The 23,912-nt window shown below is 38.8% G+C and overlaps 1 protein-coding gene across 1 annotated transcript in view; it reads left to right on the forward strand.

Moving 5' to 3' along the window:
• The window catches only part of LOC131885183 (patched domain-containing protein 3-like), a gene marked incomplete in the record, with an annotated part of 28,156 nt that extends 14,284 nt beyond the window's left edge, over positions 1-13,872 (forward strand). Inside the window, 4 exon segments of the mRNA XM_059233135.1 lie at positions 7,292-7,448; positions 11,560-11,661; positions 12,559-12,692; positions 13,299-13,872. Of these exon segments, the coding sequence (XP_059089118.1) occupies positions 7,292-7,448; positions 11,560-11,661; positions 12,559-12,692; positions 13,299-13,598 (693 nt within the window).
• Between the last annotated feature and the right edge of the window lie 10,040 nt (positions 13,873-23,912).

Genomic DNA, 23,912 nt, shown 5'->3' on the forward strand with positions numbered 1-23,912 from the left:
AAATTCATATAAAACCCCGATTTGTGTTTATTTGTAGAGCGAGAGCTTAGACAAAAAACACAGCCAAGTGAACCAACTCGCATCGGGATCCAAACAAATTTTCAATAATCGAATGAAATTGTGTTCCAAAAATCAAGAAACGCCGTTTTTTGGTGCAGTTCTGACCCTGCACCTTGGCTCAACATTAGAATATTCTTTTCTTCAACAAGCCGGCAAATTGAAACAATTGACAAGGGAATTATATGCACGGTGCAGATTGGTGGCTTGTTTTCCCTTCACTTCTCAGGGGGAATAGAAAACCAGTCACCCGGTGACCACTTCAAAGTACAGACTGAGTCTACATAAAACGCCAATCCTTGATCGTCACAGGCCTATCTTTTTCCCCTCTCGCCATGTCCTGATGAAATTTTAATTCTTCCCTTTCAAGGTGGACACATGTTCGCCCAACTTTGGGGGATCAAACAAGTTTTCCTCAAATTGAAATGCGTATGAGTCATTCGTTCCCCAGTTAGTTTCCAACCTTCAAATTCAGTCTTGACACTTTGGATCGGACACGACTGAAGGGATCTTAAAAAGTTTCTAGATAAAAAGCACCACGATGGGTTTTCAATCGTTCCTCAGACAGGAGTGATATGCCTCTCAGCAATGATTCTTGTATGTGTGGCAGGCCAAACATTTCATGAAACCTCGCCAAGTGGATCAGAGTTTTACGAGCTTCTACGGATCAAATTTAAATGTTTCATTTCTTTCTTTTCATGGAAATTTACTTCACTTTCTAGAAGGGAGATGTAATTTTGTACAATTATCCCGTTCCTGTTTTGCATGGGAACGTTGTAAATGTTTTGCTCCCTGTCGTCCACGTTCCACATGTTGTTTGCGTTTCGTAAGCAACAACTGTGAGAAGTTTGTCAAGAGCTTCGTACGTAGTTATTTTTTGTGGTAATACATCTCATTGTCGTCGGTTCCGACCCGAACACCAAGTAAATGTCCACAATATGATCCAAATATCCTTCTTATAGAGATACGTCTTCAACTCTACGACTTTCGTTTTTGTCGGCAGCTTTGACTTGTGCATCTTTTGCTGCAGTATGATAAGAGGAAACTCAGTTTTCCCTTTTTTATTTTTGCTTTACTTTAGCAATCATAAACCTTATACAAATGCAGTCTCAAGAAGCAGGTATGAAAAATCTCGCATTCCTCGCCTTTACAACGTTCCTCTCAAAAAATATCACCATATATGTTGACACTGAAAGCTAAAGTAACGCTTTATCTTTGGAGTTTTATATGATTTTTCTAAAATCTACATGGAATGTCGTTTCATTTCAACCTTAACGATATAAATGATATTAGTATATTATCATGGGCAAGTTTTTTCTGCAATCCCATCTCATCATGGAAAAGCTTTCACAATAAGGAAAGCATGATCATGATATTGACTCAGTACCAATGACCTCTTGAGATCCTACATTGCTTAGTTATGTACCAATTTTTTATCCATCTCAGAAATCCATTTTTTGTAAAATAAGTATCCCGCCCAAGTGTGGCTCCATTTGCGCGAGTTCTATTTCAAATGATCGGCACATTCTCGCATCTGGCCATACTCTCCCGGGGATGGTCCTCTCCTGACATACGTATCATTTTAGTGTTTACCACTACTCCTCATGGCCGCGCCTCTAATCAATTTAATTACTCATTGGATTCGGGGGAAAGTAGTCGCAAGTAAGCCTCTACACTCGTATCTGAGATGGGTGGATGTAGAGGTCTTCCATGTTTGACTACTCCACATCACATGATTTCGTACTATACTGTACGTAGAATGCCGTACAGTATATCAAGGAATTGATGAAACCATCTTAAGGGATCACTAAATCTTATGGGTAACATCAAATTGTAATGGTTAATCATTTCAGTGAAATTTTTGCCCTTCTTTATGCACATGCTTTTTTATTGTTTTTTATCGTCAAATCCACCCAAATCATTAAACTTGATGTAATTAGAGTATTGGTTAGGAAGGACGTTTGTGGGGAAGTACAATCAAATTACATAAAGTTTTGAGTGTAAACCGCTGGTTTCTCAGCTGATGGTTGATGATGGCTTTTTGGGCTTCTCCTGGACGACGGCTCAAAGTTTTTTAATGGGCTATAGTTTAGGGTTATTGCCAAAAAACACACCCTTCCCGCCAAACGAATGCAATTTCATCTCCAGCCATTTGATGGTAGGTTTTGATGTGTCATGGAGAAACCGCCTTGTTTGAAAAATGTAGAGCTCATTGGGAGAGAAGGGCCACTTCAACCAAGCCACTTGAGGCTTTGTTTTGAACACATTTTGGTAGTTTGGCAACAGGGTGTCTACTTATCAGCCAATCTACTGCCATGGCTTTACTAGGTTTTAACCAGAGCGGTCGATCAAGCAGCCTCCCTCACTGGAACAAAAAAAATCAAAGTGGTGTTTCTTCGCAAAGCTTACGGAAAATGGTTTCAGATATGTGGGGCACCATTTTTACATAGTAGTGATTGGTTGCTATTTGTAAAACGTGAAGCTTGCCAAGTGAGCTTTGGTTCATCCTTTGATTTTGGTAGCTCAATTGAATTTGGATTTCCAGCCTCACCCTAATCTGTTTTCATGGCCGTGACCGATTTGGCACTTTTTACCATTTTTTAATAGTATACGCGTGTACTACAAAGCTCTGAGCCATTGTTGACGGCCTTAAGTATCAGCATGGTCCGATTGCGGCCAATTATTTTACCTTCACTAGCTCAACGCAGTAATATTGATTTCTATCAATTGGGATGGCTTCCACAATTTTTGACCATGCATCTGAAAGTAAGCTTTCCGGATGGTACAAAAAAACTATTCACGGGAGGTTGTCACCTCGGGTTCCCGATTAAAGTTTTCATTGGCAAATGCCATTGCCAGCGACAAGTCGGAAATCCATCAGTTAGCCTCAAAATGTAAATCAAACTTTTCTTACATCAAACCGGGGTTGCTTCTTGACTCAAAGGTATTTTTTTACGTTATGTTGGGATTGGCCGGAGCCTTTTATTTCACTTGTCTGACAACCTTAGTTTTGAATTTTTTTGATCTCATCACTAGTAAACAAGCATCAAGACACTTAGAACCAATTATTAGCAAGCTATTGTAAAACGCTTTCACCCTCGATAGTAATTGACACTCATGGTAACATAAAATAACTCATAACGCTTTCGACTAATAAGGAAGCATTATTTTCTTGACATACTGTATATGGGCCAATGAGTGTGTTTGAGTCTGACGACAAGACGATCGCACGAAAGGCCATTACAGCCGACCAACTTTTGGGCTCTCAATTGAAACTCTGCTCGGAGTCCAGCAAAGGAGGTGGAAGCTTGAGGTAGGATGGATCATAGATTCTTAGACACTGGATGTCGGACGATCGACCAATCGGTTGGCTAAACATTACAATGAACCGGTTTGTGATCAATTCCTAGGAGATCATTCATTGTACTGTTTTACCAACCAAGTGGCCGATCGTCCGACATCCAGTGTCTAGAAATCTATGGATGGATGTAACTCTAAGGAGACAGACTTTGGCCAGGCGAAGTCTGGGTTTTAGTACATAGTTGCCAGATATTCTCGAAGGCTTTTCGGTATGGTGAAAGGCTTTGTAGCAATGTCCTTAAAATTGTGCGCTAGTATCTAATATATCGATGAAATACACATCCAACATCTATCAAGATATGCTAGTAACAAAGTACGGGTTTGTGGTATGTTCTAGGGTCTAATGGTAATAGCAAGACTTTGGCCTTTTTACAATGCCAAGCGAGTGTTTAGGTCAAAATTGTTCAATCTTGCCATGAAAGCTTGCCAGAAAAAAATCAGGTACTCTCGTGTGGCTGAAATGAACGTCAGTATGGAGGTCGCAACTGAACTGGAGGTCAATCCAATGGTCTTTTGATACCCCAATAAGCTTTGATCTTATATAGAAACCTGGCAGAAAGCGTTTCTTTTGGTCTTACCATGGATACGTGTTTCCCTTCCATCCTCTCTTAGATACTACATATGTGATTCCAAGTGTTATGGTCCGATTTTAATCTATTCCACCGCTTATGATACAAAATGTTGACTGTGAAAATCGTCGGCTCTTTTTTTGCCCTCTAGATAGAAGCTAACACAGCCAAGGTTCACTTTCAACATCTGGTTGAATATTTCTGGCAAGTACTGACACCCAAGATATTCTGAAATTAATATGACTTCACCTTATTGGTCATTTTTTTTCAAGTCACAATTACTTCTATATTTTCCAAATTGTATCACCCTGTTGAAAATCATTGACAAAAAACAGGATTTAAAAGGGCACAATTTGGTACATTTATTAGCATCAAATATGTCCAGAGTACGGTCGTCCATGCTGTCGCTTACGCTAGACTGCGCATTCTAGGCCAAGATTGTAACGAGATGCTATCATCAGACGATCGATTCCTTTTGGCTTTTTCCGTTTGCTGTCTGCATATGTCGGACAAAGATTGAACAAGGAACCGAAGCATTGGAGCATGTACAATACTTGAAGCTTAAACGCCTTAGCCAGTACTACATAATTTTTTAATGGGTATTTGCCCAGTTTTATCCTCAAGATGGGAAGCAATTAGATCCAGTTTAATTGTTTTTTGTTGTCCAATGACAATCAAATTCATCGTTTGTGGACACTACCGGTGTCCTGAAAAGCCGAAGTATTTTGCTGGTCGGTGGTAGGAGACGTATTCAGACATTTAGGCAAGCGCTGGTACCAGGAAACAAACTTGCCTGTCAATGCCTTTGATGCAAAATTGGCGTTTCAAACTGGTTTTAACAAAGCTGACTTTTCCTCATATAGCAATGTGAAAGAAGGGTCAGCTTCTCGAAAACGTGTTTGAAGCCCCAAACTTGCATCACTGACATTGGTACCAGCAAACAAACGAACCTGCCAGAGCTTGCCTAAACGTCCCAATATACTCTATCCAGGCATCAAGATACGGCGTCTCTGACCTTCTTGCATACAGTACATATGTACGTTCAATATTACAAACTCGTGATGTAATTTCGATTGAAGGATCGGAGTATACCATAAGCTCCTTCAAATTAGGTATTCCTCTTCTACTCGGATGGTTAACTGACAAACCAGACAATTACACCCGATGCAACAGAATTACACTGAGAAACCGAGTAATTGTAAATAATTACAGTTGGACTTTGTAATTGCTGTAATTGCTTTCAATTATGTTTCAGAAGTAATTGACACTCTACTGGATGACGAGTACCACTTTTACGATTAAGGTTCTGTCATCCAGCTTTATAAAAATTAACATCGGGTTGACGAATTAACTATTATAAAATCCAATTTTTTAAGCTTTCTAGCTAAAGTGAATGGCACCTTGATCCGTTACTTTTTAAAGCGGAGTAATTCCTTGAGAAAAACGAAAATGAAACTTGAAGCTCGTCATTTCACTTTTGCTGGATTTCTATCTTGAGCAGCAAATAGCGTTCCTGTTTTACTTTTGAGAGCCTTTTGACTCTTCTCGATGTGAAACCGATAATAACCCCATTTCAATCGAAGATCGAAAAGGCAGGCTTTTTGAAAATCGCCAGATAGTGTGACATCTGTGACATCCCAGAACGCAATATAGGTATAATATGAAATGATCATCTATAATTCAGTCGATATTTAACATACGCTTCATGCTCAAGCAAGAGCAAGAGCAAAAAGTCTCAGTTTAGAAGTTCAGGCTTTTACTTTTTATGAAACAAGAGTTACAATTGTTGATCAATCATGCCCAATGATTGATGGGACGAGCATGACGTACTAAACCCATTTAAGAACTCGAGCCAAAAGAGGAAAAGGGATCACTGACATTTCCTCTGTACCTTAGTGTAGTACTCTTAAGAGAGGAAGCCAACCGATTTTCCTTCTTCCTCCAAGTTAGGCTTCTTGCATTAAGAGGACAACACTACCCTAGCGAAACAGTATACCTCGGTGTAGTGTTTAGTATGTAAATTAAAAGGGATATCTTTATCTTATTGGAAGAAGTTAAAAGTTGAAGGATTATTTGCGACAACAATGAACATCAAGTTGGTCTATTGGTGGGGAAAACTCAACCCCTTCTAAGGGTGCATAAAGAGGATGGGTCATCAAAAGAAAATGGGCTGGTTATGGAAAAATTTAATGGGCCATGAACAGGGACACCATAAAATGGAAGAGAGCACACTTTGAAAGACACTTCTTGGGGGATCAAAAATTAACCCTCAAAGCAATCAAATTGTTTATGATAAGGGGATAAAAAGTAAGACAACCAGCTAAAATTAATCAAAAATAAGTATGTTACAAACGAAGTCGTAAAGACAAATCAAGTTATCCTTCCATAAATTGACTTGAAACTTTTAAGGATGTTGCCCAAACACTTTTCTTCAAGCAATACCATCAATAAAACCATACTAGCTTGATCAATTCAGAGTCATCTCGTGTTAAACAAGGAATATTTAATTGGTGTTTATCGCTGCCACAAGAAAGACAGGCATGAGCATGAGAAAGGGCATGTCAGAAATAATGGTAATCTACTTATCTGATTGCAAACTAGGAATACTAATGGTTACAAAAGCAATCTGCGAAAGGTGTCTGATACTGTACGTTTTCAAAAGCATTCATGAGCTTTGTCCCACCCCAGAATCTAGGATTCATTGCAGTGACCGTAGAGGCTCATTGTGCGTTTTGAAAGCACCTTCAAGGAGAATCCAGGCTAGTTCGAACGATGAAGTCCACTTCTCTTCTTTCTCGGGCTCCTTCATTGTTTAATGTGTTTCCTTCTGGCATTTGTAAGGAACTGATAGATGTTATTGATCCGGTAGCATCTTTCAAGTCAGACTTGGACAAATTTTTAGAGAGCATTCCGGATCAACCCTACATTCAAGGACTAGCTCGGTCTGCCACTTCGGACTCGTTGGTCGACCAAATATCATATAAAGATTAAAAGGTTATAAGTAGACGAATTATAAGCTTTCATATTAATAGTACTGGGGGATTACATTCCCTGTAGCAATAAAAAAGCCCGTGAAAAAAAAACAAACCACAAAAAAATGTTTTGTCACATCATTAAGTTGACATTCAAAATTCTCAGTACCCAGTGTGGAAAAGGCTTGGTGATCTCAAAAAGTGGTGCTTCTGCTATTGTGTCCTTGCTCAGTGGTTGTGTTTATTTCTATTTGGCATGTTAGACAAGAGGTCATCTTGTTCCAAGTGTTTCCATTAGGTTTCTTGACCAGTTACCTCATTTATCTCTTACAGGTAATCACTCACGAGCTGGTAAGAAACTTGGCATTGGCTCTGACTTGTATCCTCCTTACGACCCTGGTACTGTTGTCCAACCTAATGGCAGCCCTGCAGGTGGTCCTCTGTGTGGTTGTCACTTTGATCAATGTTTCGGGATTTATGCATCTTTGGGGTGAGTATTGCCGAAAAGATAGATCAAGATGTACCATTGGTTGGAGGCATTAAAGCAGGGATTCAGGCCAAACCCAATGAGGTACAAAACCAAAAACTTGAAGATAATCATTTCCACGCCGCATGGTGATGCTGCCATTTCTGCTGGAGAAACACAGCTTGCATTCTGATTTATTCCCGCCTCCGTTGATTTTTGTTTCCATGTGACGGTATGGTTATGAACATACTCTGTAGCTCGATACTTTGATAAAGCGTGAATGCACGAGCAATGAGTCTTTCATAACTACGAGTATTAATTGCCTGTTTTACTCTCACGTGTCAAAGCTCTGATTTGCCTTTTCATGGAAGTGTAACCAAGTTCAACAAACTAATTGCATCAATGCAGCCTTGGATGAAGAGAGGTTGGAAAAAGTACCTAGTTATGAGGGGCTCAAAATAGCGCGGATTCAATGTCATCTTTGTTGGCTAATTATCCATTCTTTGTTCTGCAGAGTGAGATGGGACGAAATTCCGATTTTCCCTCCAATTAAGTTTATGAAAACATGAATATCCTACGTAATGACAGCCTTGTGAAATCCTCCTCTTTTAGTTGCTTTGTACAATGCAGACCCCAATGTATCGACGGCTTAGTGTAAATACTCATAATGGGTACCAAGTATCCTCGGAATTCCCAATGAACCACGAAACCGACGTAGGAGTAACGCTTATGGGTTTTTCTGCAAGTGGAGTATATCGAGACATTCATTTGCGTCCCATTGAAGAGCGCTGTCTACTTTTCCTAGAATCATTCTCAACAGCCTGGTCCATGTTGTTTCAATGTACTGTAGTTATATGCCAGGAATGTGTTCATTCTTCTTTATGATCACGCACAACTTTGGAACGTGAGTGTGAATTGAGCCCTTGAAAGCAAAGCATCACTTTCTCTATAAATTGGGAACCTCATTGCCTGCTTTGAATTTAAAAACAGTGACTCTTTTCTTCACCAATGTTGGAAATCTATCTTAAACATGTCTTACGTCATGCGTAACCCTATGTCCAAAACTTCAGCATGGATTTGAAATTTTGGGACAAACTAATGTTTCCTATCATTCTAAATGATGACTGGGGATCAAATTTGAATGATATTAGTAAAAGTTGTGCTAAAAAGCGTATCTAAGAAGATCCTATTATCACAAATTCGAGAGATAAACTACCATCTTTACTATTAAGTAACCTCTGGGGTCTATGTAAAGCCAAGTATTGAAAAAAAGAGGTGCGTGGGAATTTGAATCCATGTATTCTCATGCTTAGTTCCATCAAATGAAATGATGACACATTCCATTACTGCCTTGAAGGTCAAAGCCAACAATAATTTCCACCATCTGGCAAATCCTTTGATAGTTTTGAGAGTAAAAGAAGTAATTTAAAAAGCAAAAAGGAGAGATGTTTACGTCAATTTATTTTTGAAAGAGCAGTTACACCACATGCTTGACAAATTTGTACAACTTGCTGCGTATTCAAGAATATGAAAAATCCGTTGGTTTTAACTTTGACAACGTGTTTCACAAAGTGCCTAGAAAGCATTGGTTCCCTAATTTATGATCAATTTGAAGGGACCCGAGTGAACTTGGTCACAATGACCATTGACTGACAATATCCGAATTGAAAAATAGAAATAGAAGAGAGATGCATCGAAAGATCTAGGAAAGTTTAGATATCTCGTTCTAACTAGAAAATCATCAAAAATGTGATAAATTTCCACCAGCTAAGTGAAACACAATTTGGAGCCAAGTACCAATTGGTCAGCCCAAATAAAACAAGGAAATTTTATGCCTGATGTCTCCCTCATGGAGAAACCTAAATACTGATGAGGTATGTTCAAGATATAGAATAGCATTCTCACGCATTCGTACTCGTATGTATTAAAGCATGTTAAACGCCACCAAAATTAAAATCAACGTATTTATGGACCCTAAAACAATTTCTCGCATGAAGGACCTTCAAAGAATGTCCATTTTTTTGTCAACAATACAAAAACTTGCGTGGTCCAACGTCGGCATACTGTGTCTGGTCAATCCCCAAAACGATGGTACTTTGGCCTGTTTGACAAAGTTTTTATCAGATGAAGCCCATTCAATCTCTTTTTGTTTCACAAGAGACTCGATCTTTTCCCCAATTTTTGCAAGTGCTCCATCTTGCTTGTCCTTTTTTGGCCTTTCAATTGATCAGCGTAAAGTGTGGGGCCCCTTTTTGTAACGTTTTAGTTGGAGCCTCTTTTGGTACACTTCACTCATAATGCTCTACAGCATACCAAACACCATTCATGTTAGTGTTATGGTGCATGATGAAGCGCTCGAAACATGGATGTGGCAATCAAAAATGTACTATGGTCCTAGAGTGTTTTACGGTGGAAAAGGAATCGATTGCATTACAATGACGTCATTAGAGCCTTCCAAACATGCTAATCCTCGTGAGCAATATTGGCAGATGGCACAATTTGCACCTGGCAACGGTTTCATTGAAGATGTAGCTTAGAACGTTAGAAGGTCACCAAATGCCAATTTTCTTCTTGGTCCCGTGTTGGTGCCAGATGAGCGAACTTGTTTGCTTTCAGCAAATTCATTGCACATTAATAAGACAAATAAGCGTGAGGATGGCCTTCAAAGCCCTCAAGGTTTGGTAAGTACAGTAGGCTCATAGTCCGCCTCAAACCATTATGTTTTCACTTCCCTTTGGTGTTCTCACGCTTGCATTTTGAAAGGGTGACACTTGGAACAAACAGCCATTCCAATTGTTTCTTTTGAAGCTCATTCTGTCTATTATGAATGTGTGTACGTAGTTAAGCTAACAGCAGAGAAAACTAAAATGGGACCTCATTTTTCATTCATTCTCAATATAAAGACCCCATGGTTTTGAAACGAGTAAATTTATACCCGGTCTGGCCGAGATCTTTCATACTGTAAATGATGTCTCCATTTCTCGTAAATCATAAGAAATGAAACGAAATGGTTCCCATTCCATTTTCTGTGAGAAAATGATCTACCATGTTTTGTGAGAATTTGAAACTTGGAGTGATTGCTATAATCATCTTTAATGGCATGATTCAAAACAATCCTTAACCAAATATGCTTCATTTTCGGGTGGTTCAGTGGTTTAGTGGAAACCCCAACAGGTATTCATGAATGATGGTTTTAACGTGATTGCTAGTATTACAGTATGAATGCCATTTTTCACGTTGAAGAGCACTCACTAACCAATTGCTTGATGTTGTTTCTGAAGATGATTCCAAAAAGGGTTACTACAAGCTATCTATTATAATAAGGATCTTCAAAAGAAACCCGTCATGGATGGACAACTAATCAATTGTTTTAGTGCGTGTGTGTTCCTCGTACTTTTGAGCGGCAAAGTTCAGGTTAATGCTGACAAATGGGCTAACGAATTGTTGTTCCGAGGACGGCCTTTACTAACGAATAGTGAAAAGTGAAGACTAAAGAGGAAGTGATTAGGAGGCTAGAAGAGGCAAAGGAAGTTCGCGACCAGAAGAAGAGCATCATCGGTTTTGCCAGGAGGAACATAAATTAAGAAGAATGATTCGAAGTGTAAGAAATCTCGTTTGCCAAGCTCAAAACATGATTGCAAGATTAGCAAAATGGGGCCTTGATAGCACAAGAGTTCCTCCCGAGGAAGAGGACCTATCAACTTTTCATTCAAGGTGGGGGCGAGCATGTGATGCTTTTTACCCAAGTGTTTCCAGGTAAATTGTGTTTGTTATTGAAAGATCACGTTCCAAGGTCCAGGCCTTGAAAGTTTGACTCAAATAATGGGCACTTTGGATTATAATTACGTCAATTCCAAGATCCATTATTGCTTGAATGATTTGGGTCTTGAAGAGTCTGACAGTTATATCTTTTCTTTGTAAGCTAAGGCTGTCCATAGACTAGTAGTATTACAACCAAGAACAGGATCTAGATGCTCATGAGTTGACATACGGCTGACTTCTCCAGATGTAACATATTCATAGACTAAGGCAATTTATATTGGTTAACGTGACAATACTCCAATGTGGTATATCTCTTTCACACTTGTTTGGGCACCAACTCCTGTGAATAATTCATTTTTCTTTTTTTTGGCAGGCCTAACTATTGACACAGTGTCTTGCACTATCCTCATTATCTCCATTGGATTGTGTGTGGACTTCTCCGCTCATATTGCCCATGCTTTCCTCCATGCCCAAGGTTCGTTCATGGTATTTACTCGACCTCGTTGGCCTTCAGTCTTCAGTCTTCCTAGAAGAGCATACATATTGAAGACGATAATTGGAGGGCTTCGTTAGACACTTAGGAATGACTCGCTTACGTTGGAAAACTACCTTTCGGGAATTCTGTTTCGGCTTTATTCAAATTGCTCGTCACGGTAAATGGCGTTGAGAGGTTTTAGCCTTAGCGAATTCAAATCAAATTTTCCAAATAGTCTTAGCACAAGTCCAGATAGGCGCCAGAGTCAAGGACAAAATGGAACGGAATTCCAAGGCAAGACTTTGCTCTAATATCTAATCTTAGGCTTGTTTCCTTTAGGTTGAATCTACCTTAAGTCAGACGTATTAGTTTGCCAAGGAACTCTTTTTGAACTTTGAAGGCCAAGTACAAGAGTAGTAAAGTACTTGTTGAAAGGCACTCAATCTTGAAACACCTGAGGGCTCATCGCTCATGCTAAAAAATTCCCGGAATTAATTTTGTTCATCAACACATAGCGCTCATTTAGTTTTCATCCATTTTGGATGTCAAACTTTGTTTGAGGAGTTAAAACGCTCCCACTATGAAGCAATTATGACTTTCGTGCTTTTTTATGTCAACTGAAAAAAGAATGAGTAACTAAATTTAAGTTTTATTAAGATGATACTTTCAAATATTGATTGATCGAAGGATTTATTTCTTATTCCATGACAAGATCCCTTGATCAAGTCTTTTTTGTAAACCGACGACAAAGGGCCATTTTTTTGCAAATATTGCCGCACATTTTGCTAGAAATCAAAGAGTATCGGAAATGAAACAGACCATAAACAGGGGCCTTGAAGCCGTCCAATGCCAATGTCCAAAACCTTTGCAACAACCCACCCCCCTTATTACTTGTAGGAACGCGAAATCAAAGGATCCAAGAATCGCTCACAAACATTGGACCAGCTGTTCTCAACGGAGGCTTTTCCACCTTCCTTTCGTTCATCCTACTTTTCAACTCGAATTCGCATGTCTTCGACACATTTTTCAAGGTAAGCTGGGAATACTTGGGCACATTTGTTGGAACAATTGTCTCGTTGTTTGGAGCCTAGAATTGGCAAAGCACCTGAAATTATCCTGAAACGTGTTTTGTGCTTTCTTTTTTGGCCCTTACAAGAACAAATGTGATCTTGCACATTTGTAGAGACAAGTTTGATAATGATCAGCCAAGGAGCAAGTCCATCGTTGCATTAGAGACAAAAGGATCTCGTATGTTTTTTCATCTGCAATAACCTGGATATGATGTCGACATGATTTTATCCGATCTGATTAAAGCAATGTTAGAGATCCGGATATGGTGAACATGTCGACCTTCAATCGATAACCTCTAGGTGTATTTTCATCTGAATGGGAGAATGAATGAATTGAAGAATGTATTGTCGAACATGTCTTAGTGGGATTGCTTTGAAAGATTTGTCGAATGACGACATGAGTTTGCCATTTTGGGACGTTTTTATCCGCTCAAGCAAATATTCGGCTCTCAATGAATCTACGCAATTTTGGATGGTTCCCAGCATTGCGAAACTGGCGCCAAACGAAAAACGGTTGATGATCTTTCGGTTCAGACACTCAACTTGTCTATATCCATTGTGTTGCAGGTGTTTTTTCTTGTGGTTGTTTTCGGCCTTTTCAATGGTCTGGCCTTTTTGCCCACCCTCTTGAGTCTCATTGGGCCGTCTTCAGTGACAGGATCTTCTGCCTCTCTGGACGATCCGCAACAGGATCAGCCGAGTTCAGCCTTGAGCAAACCAAGTGAGCCAGCCTCAATCTGTCTCGAGCCATCGATAAAAACCTGCCCCATGCCAAAGAGTGCCAAAGATGGTGAAGGTCTGCCTTTGGAAGAGCTCCTTCAGCCTTTGAACCCTCCACCCAACAGTACATCATCGTCATCAGTCTGAGGATGCCCGCGAATACAAAGTTCTCTTACACGTTGAAACGAATTGCTGGCCATGGCCACCTCCCACCAAAAGTTGGAGAACCCAATCAGAAAACTTGTCAGTTGTCATGTCCATGATTACTTTGTGTGTACCACTGTGTTCCTCGTTTCGTTGTCGTTTTTTTGTCTCCACCCTATCTAGCCCAATTTTGAGGAGCCACTTAATGGATTTCTCCTGTTTACTAACATGCTCTCGGAACATTAAAAATACAGATGACCCCAACAACTAGCATTGATATTGGTTCGTCTGATTTTTCTCACTTTTTACGCGTTTCCATCGAACCCATTTCGAATTTTCAATGGGGTTGATAATATGGCGTTACTTTCTAATGCGACGTAATTGATTTTAATTTCAAAGGCAGGCGAGTGAAAAAAAAACAGAAAAATTGGCAGGAAACATATTTGGGCTTGTTTCCCAAAAGTAGGGTCTGATTCACCCAAAGGGCGTAAACCACGTATAAATAGTTTATTCATTGGTCGAGAAGATTATCCTAACTTTCAACAAAAACGTGGGAACACACAGAGTATAGAGTCTTTGTAACAAAATGTCATTATATGCAAGTTAATCTAGTGCAAGCCAATAGGGGTAAAGATGAAACCCATTTCCTGCCATTTATGAGGCATTTACTTTTAGGCTTAACATTATAGTTGATCACACAATTTATAAATGTTATTATTTTCATTGCAAATAACTTCATATGAGACGCTCAATCTCATGGCACTATTGGGTTATCATCTTGACCCATTTCACAACCCTAAATTTGTCTTTGTGGGTGGGTAGATATTTTTATGAGACGGCTTGTTCTATATTTCGTCTCAAACGTTGACACTTACTTGGCTTTGCAATTCTTGTTTTCTATGATTGTTGACGTCATTACCATGATGCGATAAATGAAGAGGCCCATATCGAATCTTTGAGAGCTAGCGGTTCTTCCTACTTTATCATGTGTTGCAACATCATCACACTTTCCATTCATCTTTTTGTCATCGTTATTTGCGAGATTAGGTATTGCATCCATCAAGGAGAAAAGGGTCAATACGCCGAAGGATTTTTTTTATCAACAACCCCTCCTCATTCAGGTCAACCATTGATGAGAAAGGGGTGACATCAAATGTTATAAAATTAGATGTATGTTATAGCGATATTCCCTTGGAAATCTCAACACTTAAGAACAAAACTGAGAACCTTACAACGCCAATTTGGATTCCAAGGACTGTATTTTCCGCTCTATGGATATCTCCTATAGGGTTATGAGTTATGACAAATCACTCTGTATTTATATCAGTCTGTCTCTTTAGGGGCATTCATGATTGTCAATGGATACACGAAATTACCAATATCACAAAAGCCGTGAGTAGAAACTTTGAGAACTTCCGACTGTCCCCAAACTGGGTGTTTAACACAGTTTTGCAAGGGAAAAAAACGCAAGGTTAGGGTAGGCCAAAACTTGCATCTTGAATATCGAGCAAATTTTATCAGGGGATGGATGGTTGATTTGGGAAGATTTGGCCTATCATCATTTTTCAGAAACTTGAAGCCAATGTAATCTTAACTCTATTGTGTAATAAAAGTTCGTATTAATAACAAAATTGTTTTGTACTCTAACATTATTAATATGCTGTTGCTGAACTCAGATTTCCTTTTCTTATGCAATATTAATGAAGAACAAGATACTGGTCTAAACGAATAGCCGAAATAGAGCGGGTTTAAATTTCTGGGCGGGAAAATTATTGTGAGAGAATTTTCCCTTTTATCTACATATTGCTTGATATGGAATGCAAAATTGGCCTTTATAGCCCTCTAGAACGTGTCAGTGTATATGCTTTGGCAAGTTTTTTTTTGCAAATTCAAGTGAACGTTTTTGCAACTTTTATGTCAATTAAGACCATGTTTATCTGCAAATTTTTTGGCCGAGCCTAGTTGATATATGAGTATTCCTTCTTTATTTACATGCCACCTTTAGCGGGCGAGTGGCTGTGAAATATTGTTCTCTCATATCCACGTTGGGAACATCGTGTGTTGGCTGGCAGATATCCCGTCATATACGTCTTACTGTCTTGTCTACTCTTTGAGTGAAACGAAATCGCTATTAGTACACGTTCCGTCCAGACATTTGATTCCCAAAATGAACGAAATTGAAAGATGATTTTGACCCAAGGACTAGGTTGCTTACCTTGATACCTTCTTGAAGTGAAGAAGCCAATCTGACTCCAAACTGGGATCCAACAAGCGGGGAGCTCCGTACTTTAGAGGACGTATTTGCCTTCTCTCCAAGTTTAAGAAGAATCTATTGTCATCTGCCTTCCGAATAACTATGCAGCGAATATTACAATTGGTACTTAAATTTCTCTCGACTATTTATTGAAATATTTTAACTCCTTCACAAATTGCGTACCACAAGTCTCTGAGGAGTGGCGAGTGACCCTCACAGAGGTAGCGTGAAGTACACAACCCAACGCCATAGATATCACAGAGTCTTTCTCGAGCAGCTCGGTCAATTTTTTCAAGGATAATTGACCTGGTCCGATGTGTTCATTTCGTACAGGTGACTCTGGTCAAAGAGAAAGAGATTGTGCCTAGAGGGCTCTAATTGTGCCCAAACAACTCACATTGACGTTGAGAGGTGCGTAAACCTTTGTTTGGGCGCAACCTTTTTTCCTCTCATCAGCTGGGCGTTTTGTCCGGCAAATTGAGTAGTATATCGGATCTGTATAAGTCTTTGAATATATAAATATAAGGTGAGAGGCGCCGGGGTACACATTACTGATGTTAAGCAAGCACCGACAGGGCAAGTAGTCCGGTGCTTGGCTTGCCCAAGTAGGAACTTGCACCAACTTGGGTTTGTACACAGACACTTGGGGAAAATGGTGTGGCCAAACTTATGCAAAGAAATTTTATACCCGGGTAAATTTAATCACTGATACAAGAAAAGCAATAATGTGCACAACAGTGACGCTGCAAACGTGGCTTTGGTTTAATGACTGGTTTGTTTCGGGCAATCTGACTTTAGCTACGAGCAAAAATCTCATTTTGCGGTTTTCCTGGGCTAAAATCGGGTTCTCCTCTATTTTGCGGTTTTCTGGGCTAACTCTGGGCTCCTACGTTAGCAGCGTTCTGCTTGGGTTAAGCATGCCCAAGTTCTAGTTCTTGGCCAAGCTTTGCTTTTAAACAAGTTACTTGGGTGTCTGTGATGACTTGCTACTTGCCCTTTTCCCATCAGTACTACAAATACACACATTATTCGTATGGGTGCATCTAGGAAACTTTGCCCAATTTTTTTTTAAGCCAAGATGTGAATCTTGATCGAGAAAAGGTCGTACTACTCTACATAAGTTGGATCTTTTCTCCATCTAAGATTGACATGACCCAAGATTGATTGAACAATAGACTAATGCATTATAACTCAGCTGTGTGGCTTGTGATGGGGTTTGATAAGTCGAGTATAATGACAAGGAAGCAAAAACGATGCCCCAGGACGTCTAGGATTTAGCAATAAGCGATCCCGGAACATTGGAGGTCTGAGGACTGGTGACATGATATTTCCGTCCGCTGGATGATTGTAAACCCTGTTTCGTGCAGTCATTCAACTCTTTTGGTACTTGAATATCGATTCTACCAAATCTCTTTGTGAACGGATTACTACATCTCACATATACTGGAAAAACGTCAACAATGAATAAGTACATGGGCGACAGTACCCTAGGCATATTTGACGGAATAAAGTTTGAACTATTTTTCATGTCTTTAGTTGTTAGGAACTCGTACAAGCACTCATTGAAAGTGAACTGAGGCCATGATAACTTCAAAAGAGCGAACGAGATCCATTAATACTTATTCCAAAGTCAATTATCTTGTGTTATAAGCGGTTAAATAGATGAAGATGAGGAAGAAATAAACACTAGCCGCCTCTACAGACGGATGGAGGATGAAAACGGATCCAAGGTAAGGCCAAAATCAATGTTTTAGCCAGGTTTCGATACTGAAAGAAATCCTGAGGGGGTATCCCGACGACAATTGATAGATCTCCTGTAAAATCGCCACTCCAATGATTAGTATGATGTCTGGCCTTTTGACTCAAATGCATACATTCTCCCTCCGTTGTCGTAGTTTTTTTGAACAATATTCTTTTCGTGTTTTGATACCAATACAGAGGAATAAATTCCCCGTAAGTCAAAAATTGATGGAATATTTGGTCAGACAATTCGTTCGAATTTGCCGCTCTAGGGCACCTAAATGAAAAATTGGTCTGGGATTGTTGATAAAAAAGCGATAAAAATGTCGTTTAATGCTTAACAATGAATCATCTAGTAAATAGAATCGTCAAAGTGAGCACCGGTAGTAGGTTATAGAGAGTTGGTGCTCGTTTAGCATGAAGGAGATTTTAAGACCTTCACCAACTTTTTACCTGATGGGTTTAAAGTACATCGGATTTCTAACGTGATGTTCTTCTATCACCTACACTATATTCTATTCACGGGTAAGGCAATGCTCGTAGAGACATTTAAAACAAAAAAGAATTAGGCAGCGTCGTTCCTACGCTGAATATTACATAATCTCTAAGGATTTCTAATCCTTCTACGTGCTACAACATTATTCCAACGAGTCTAACCATGTCACTTTAACAGGCTGAATGGAATTATATTATGATATGTCAGGCGTGATCTTGTAGTTGCTATGTGAGTGATGTAGTCTGATGTTTCTTTCCCCCATTTACATACCTTGATCGACGATCCAATGTAATATTAAAACATTAATCCTCTGTGTTCATCAAATGCCTCAGTGCATCTAAGCCCACTCTTTTTTTAGACATTCATTATTGCATAGTGATCTCTGCTGAGAAAATCTAATAGCATGAGCTCTCTTAACCTGTGATTACACAAGATTAAAGATATCATTCTTGTCCAGATACATATATACGTTTTACGTTGATTGCTTTTGCTTCTATCTGGCAGGTTGAAAAGAGCGCTCACCAAAATTAATGCAAGATTCATGAATAATACAAGTCAACATTTACCTATCCACAGCTTGCCAGGTGGCATCCAAAATGCAGGAGAATCTAAGATAGATAATAAAAAAGTGCAGAATAAAACCTGTTATTTGGCAATTGCAGTGAGATATCGAACAAGTGTGAACCTAAAATTTAAAATCATGTTAAAGATAGGGTGAACATTATTGAAGCTTTATGTTTTCTGATTATTGGACACCAGTATATTAGTCAAATGTTTGGTGCCCTACTTGTGCAAACATCTTTAAAACAATGATTGTAAACTTGGTGACAACCAACTCGACCCAGTGGTAAACTCGACACAAAAATAACTTAACGCAGCGTATTGGATAAAAAAATATCACTTATGGAACAAAACTGAAACTTGATAAGGTAACATATTACTTGCTTGCAAAGATGTCAATATCAGAAGAGTATAATTTTAAAAAAAGTCCGATTTTGATATTTAAATCAACAGTACTTTGACTGCCACGTCTTGATCGAAGTAAAAACAGTTAGCTTTGAATAGAATCAAAAAATGAATTTAGTAATGCCTTTCAGATTTTTGGCGTATTTTACAACAGAGTTTAATTTTGTTCCATTTTTAATATGAACTATTTGTGAACCAATATATTGCACTTTTGTTACATTGAGCATGGGCCGAGTTGTCCACTAGGTTGAGTTTTCCGTTGGATTGATTTGCTCCGGGGTCGAAAAGTCCTGGGTCGAGTTGTCCGGTCACCGGTCCAACAAAACCTGCGTCCCCCTACAAATATTAGACGAGAGTAAATCAAACAATGACGGAGACATAGAAACAAGAGAGAGAGAGAAAGGGACTTCATTGTCCTAACTAACCTGGATTCTCGAAGGCTTGAAGATGCTCTCAAAATGCATATTTAGTCTCTATTCATTGGAAATGGCTCTAAAACCTGGTTTGAAGCAAAGCTCATGAATGCTTTTGAAAAGATACAGTTCAGAGTCAGATATTTTTGAACTGTTGGATTATGATATGGCGGACAAGAACAACATTTGGACAGGTCATAATCCAACACGTATCTTCTCTGAATATTGTGCAATCCCAACTTCTCTAACCTCTCCCAAAGCGTGAGTTCTCTCATTTCGTCAATGTTCCTAGAAAAAGATCTTTGGTCCTGTTCGACCTTTTGGATATCTGCTGAACTCAGCGAAGCCCCAAAAGGCGTGGGTGGGTGAACAATCGACCACCAGCAAAGCAAGGAAAGCAAATCCCCCAATCAAAGGCAAGGTTATTGTACTAAACACGTTGTGAGACCAAAAGTATGCCAATAATATTTCTACAACCATGTTTTGATGTCAAAAACCAATGGTCTCGCATTTCTAGCAATTTTTTTCCTTTAACAACGAAGATCAAAATGGTTTAAGTTTTCAGAGAAATGCTTATTCAACAATAGCTAGAATAAGAGCCTGTTATTCAATTAATTTGGTTTTTCCATAACCCTGGACAATTGTCGCCCTTTAACTGGCAACTGGAAAACTATGTTTCTACATATATATATCTACGAATGCGGTATCCTTCCCTATGCTGGGCAATGATTACGCAATTTGAAGCGATAGTTAGGTGAGAATCCTAAAATTTCTGAAGAACATTGTAAGTTTGTGCCCAAACAATGGTTGGAGCATGTCGTAACAATGACGAGAATTCAATATAAATCGGTAATGTCTACAAAAGACAAGTGACAAAAATTGTCTTTATTGTAGGATTTATATACGTGGGGAAGGAGCACATGGTACATTGTCCAATCAGACATATTGTCTAAAACTAACATTTCTGACCAGGTCACCTTAAAACGATCTGTTCTGAAATTAGCGTGCTTTTGCTATTTTGATATCAATTGTCAAATGTTGACAGTCTCTCTCTTCACAAAAAGACTTAATTTAACGATGAATTCATCCATGATCTATGTCAATTCCGGGAAGTGACATCACGCTCTCGTCATGCTTTTTACTCCCCTAATGAGAATTAAGCATAATGATGAAAGGCCTAGACAAAAGAGCGAAAATGTAGATTGTCCTAAGGTAAGCAGTCCGCTGGAAATGTAACGAGAAGATCATATCAAGCTCATTTCAAAGACCTTACGCATTTGATGAAGTGGTAGTATGATATCAATTTGCGTCACATCATCAACGTCAAGATACTTTGAGGCGAGTTTGCCAAGGGTAAGGTCTTGTAACTTGTGAAACCGTTTTTTAAGAGCCTTTGAATTTTACTTTCGTTAAGCAAAGCATGGATCATAGAGTCATGAATACGTAGGCTCTTGAAGGATGAATATTTGAAATCCAGTCTAGTTTAGCATGACTTTTAAAAATTTGACACGAAACCTTCCAACATTGCTAATAAAACATGCTCAGAGGGATCCAAGATAATCAATTCCGGTGTCTGGCTTCCCAAAGATTCCGTTGTGATATTTTTTTGTTTTTAAAGATCAGAAGTAAGGGACCAATCGACCACAAAAACATCGAATTCTGACTTCATTTCGGACACAAGTTTGTCTAGCCAGGTTGTGGTATTTAAATATCGGAAAATTCTAAAATATTTTCTGTATTTGTTAGGATGCAACACATAAGACATTATTTGTGATTTGCATCTAATAAAACCATTACAATAGACGTTTGGTTACAATGGTGGGAAAGACATATTAGACTCTAATTGGACAAAGAAGCTAAATATACCGGACCTGTGATCCGATGGGACTTTAATGTGTCCCAAGACTGGAACAGATTGATTCTTCGGTTCAGAATGTGTGCTTTCCCCTTTCCACTTTTAAATGACGTCTGCCGGACTCGAGTCCGACTGAAAAGCCAAATATCAGAGGCCTCACACGAGTCGACTTTTGCCGAACCGCCCAAGCACTACCTCATACCTCATACCTTAGTTCTAGCAAAGGGTGACTGTTGACTTAAAGCAAGCCATCATTGTAGTAGGGTTTTTATTGAGCGATTGTGGCGCAGCCTGGCTAAAAACTGACTGTTTTTAAATGTCGCCGTAAACACGAATTGAAAAAAAAAACGAGCACCAAAATTGGTTGCACCATTTTGAATCTACTTTTTGAATATCAAACACAAAATATGAAGTCCTTCATATTATTCATATTATAAGGAAGTTTCTGACAGATGGATTGCCCTCCTTGTGGAGATTAGAAAAAAAAAAAAATCGAACCATACATGACTTAAATTCCTGACCATCCCTAAACTCGAGAGGGCTGGTTAGATCTCTAATTCGTTGGTCGACCATAATACATGAATACAAGGTAACGTAAATTGAATAATTTTTCGTCTTGAACTGTTGGGAATTCTATTCCCAGTAGCAGAAAAGAAGTCCCAAGAGTAAAAAAACAAGTTTAAGGATTCTTGTACTTACATGCCTTTAATGTTTTTCAAAATAGGACCCACTTTTCCAAACTTGCAAATAACAACAATTTTGCATTACCATCAAAAGGTTGCACAATTACTCGGTTGAACATATGTTTGTTACTAAGATTGGTTTGAACGATAACTAACCAGTAAATGAAATAAAAGGCAACTGCGTTTCACCCCAAAAAGTATATTTTGGGGGATTTTTTTTACACTGTTTTTCAACTAACGGCTTAATTAGCTGCCAGTAGTTGTCACCTTATCATATCTTTGATCCCATTGACCTATTCGGGCAACGATTTCAGTCTGTCGTTTAGCTTTTAATTGTATCCATTTTATATACAACAACAGGCTGTTTTTCCCAAGCTGGGTCAATCAATCCAGAAATGTATCCAAAGCCTGGATAACGCAATATCGGTTGCCTGAGTTATTTGTCAGCGCTTATGTAGTAAATCCAAATCTATCATCAACTGAGCTCAGCACATACATAAAATGCTGCAGTATGCACTCTTGAATTATCAGTTGTTTTCTTTTTCACTTTGTCGTTTGAATCTGACTTATTTTCACATTATTGAACGTTATTGTCTCATCATTTCATCAGAGAATGAGGCTTAATGATCAAGGATCGAGACAGGAGCCAAAGATCATAATGTTAAGTGTCCATACGGTAGATGATGGTGCGCTTGAAGCATACCTCAACATGACCGATAGACGAGAATATTATATCAAGCTCTATTCAAAGATCCCATACATTTGATTAAGTGCTTGCATGACGTCGATTTACGTCACATCAGCAACGTAAACGTAAATGTAATTCAAGACGAGCTTGCCAGAGTAGATGACTCGCTCGTAACTTGTGTAACGTTTTAACGGAGCTTTTGAACCGTACTTTCCCCAAAGCGAATCCATGGCAGGTAGGCTTATGAGGGCAGAATGTTTGGAACCCAATCGAATTTCGTACCACGTTTAAAGAAATTTTGATACGAGACGTTTCACCTAAATTAATGATTCAAGAGATTGAAAGACTTATGCCTTTATGCCTTTCTGATCTCTGGACACTTATATTTTGAACACTCTTGGACAGCCCACCCTGCCTACCAAAATATTCTAAGTGTCCAAAAATGTCTAAAGAAAAAAAACCCTTCAAAAGTGAAAAATTCACTAATGCCATATCTCATTGATGTTTCTGGAAGCACGATAAGCCCTTTCAAACTTTGCCATGTACTTCTAATATTTTACTGACACAATTTCTCACAAGCCAATATCTCAGCTTTTTTCTCTTACTTCAGACAAGAAGCAATCTCCAATGCCATAATCAACATAAGGTTGTCAAACAGCAAACAATAACTTGGATATTTTGATTCGATTTTAGGAATATGGCCCTAGATGTGTCTTTACAAAAAATTGGATATAATCGATTTCTTATTAAATAAAATATTGTATTTGTATTTTGAAAACATTGCTGATTGCAACTCGGCGATCCCATTGCGATGGCCTTTTAAAATGGCAAATGCTGAAAGTTAAAGATCCAGGCCAATTCAGGCCAAAAAATTACGTCACTCAAAAAGATAAACTTACAGGGCACCAAAATCTAATTTGGTTAAAAATCTATTCAATCATAAAACATATTACTTCAAATATTTTCTTACTGAGCGTACTAAATTGAGCAGCTGCTGAGCTATCTATTACAAGCCTATTGACAGCTTTTCGGTCAAATTTGACCACCCCATGCTTTGGCAGCCTTTGCTTCAGTTTCACAACGCATTTGATACATTGTTGCTCTCATTAAGTTAGATGAATGATATAGGTTACACTTTACGATGCTATGATGGATCAAAATAGTTTAAGAGGAAACTAGGTAATCGAAGCGTTAACACTTCTTAATCACTTACACAGTTTTT

The sequence above is a fragment of the Tigriopus californicus genome, chromosome 8, assembly GCF_007210705.1.
Source record: "Tigriopus californicus strain San Diego chromosome 8, Tcal_SD_v2.1, whole genome shotgun sequence".
Classification (NCBI taxonomy): Eukaryota; Metazoa; Arthropoda; class Copepoda; order Harpacticoida; family Harpacticidae; genus Tigriopus; species Tigriopus californicus.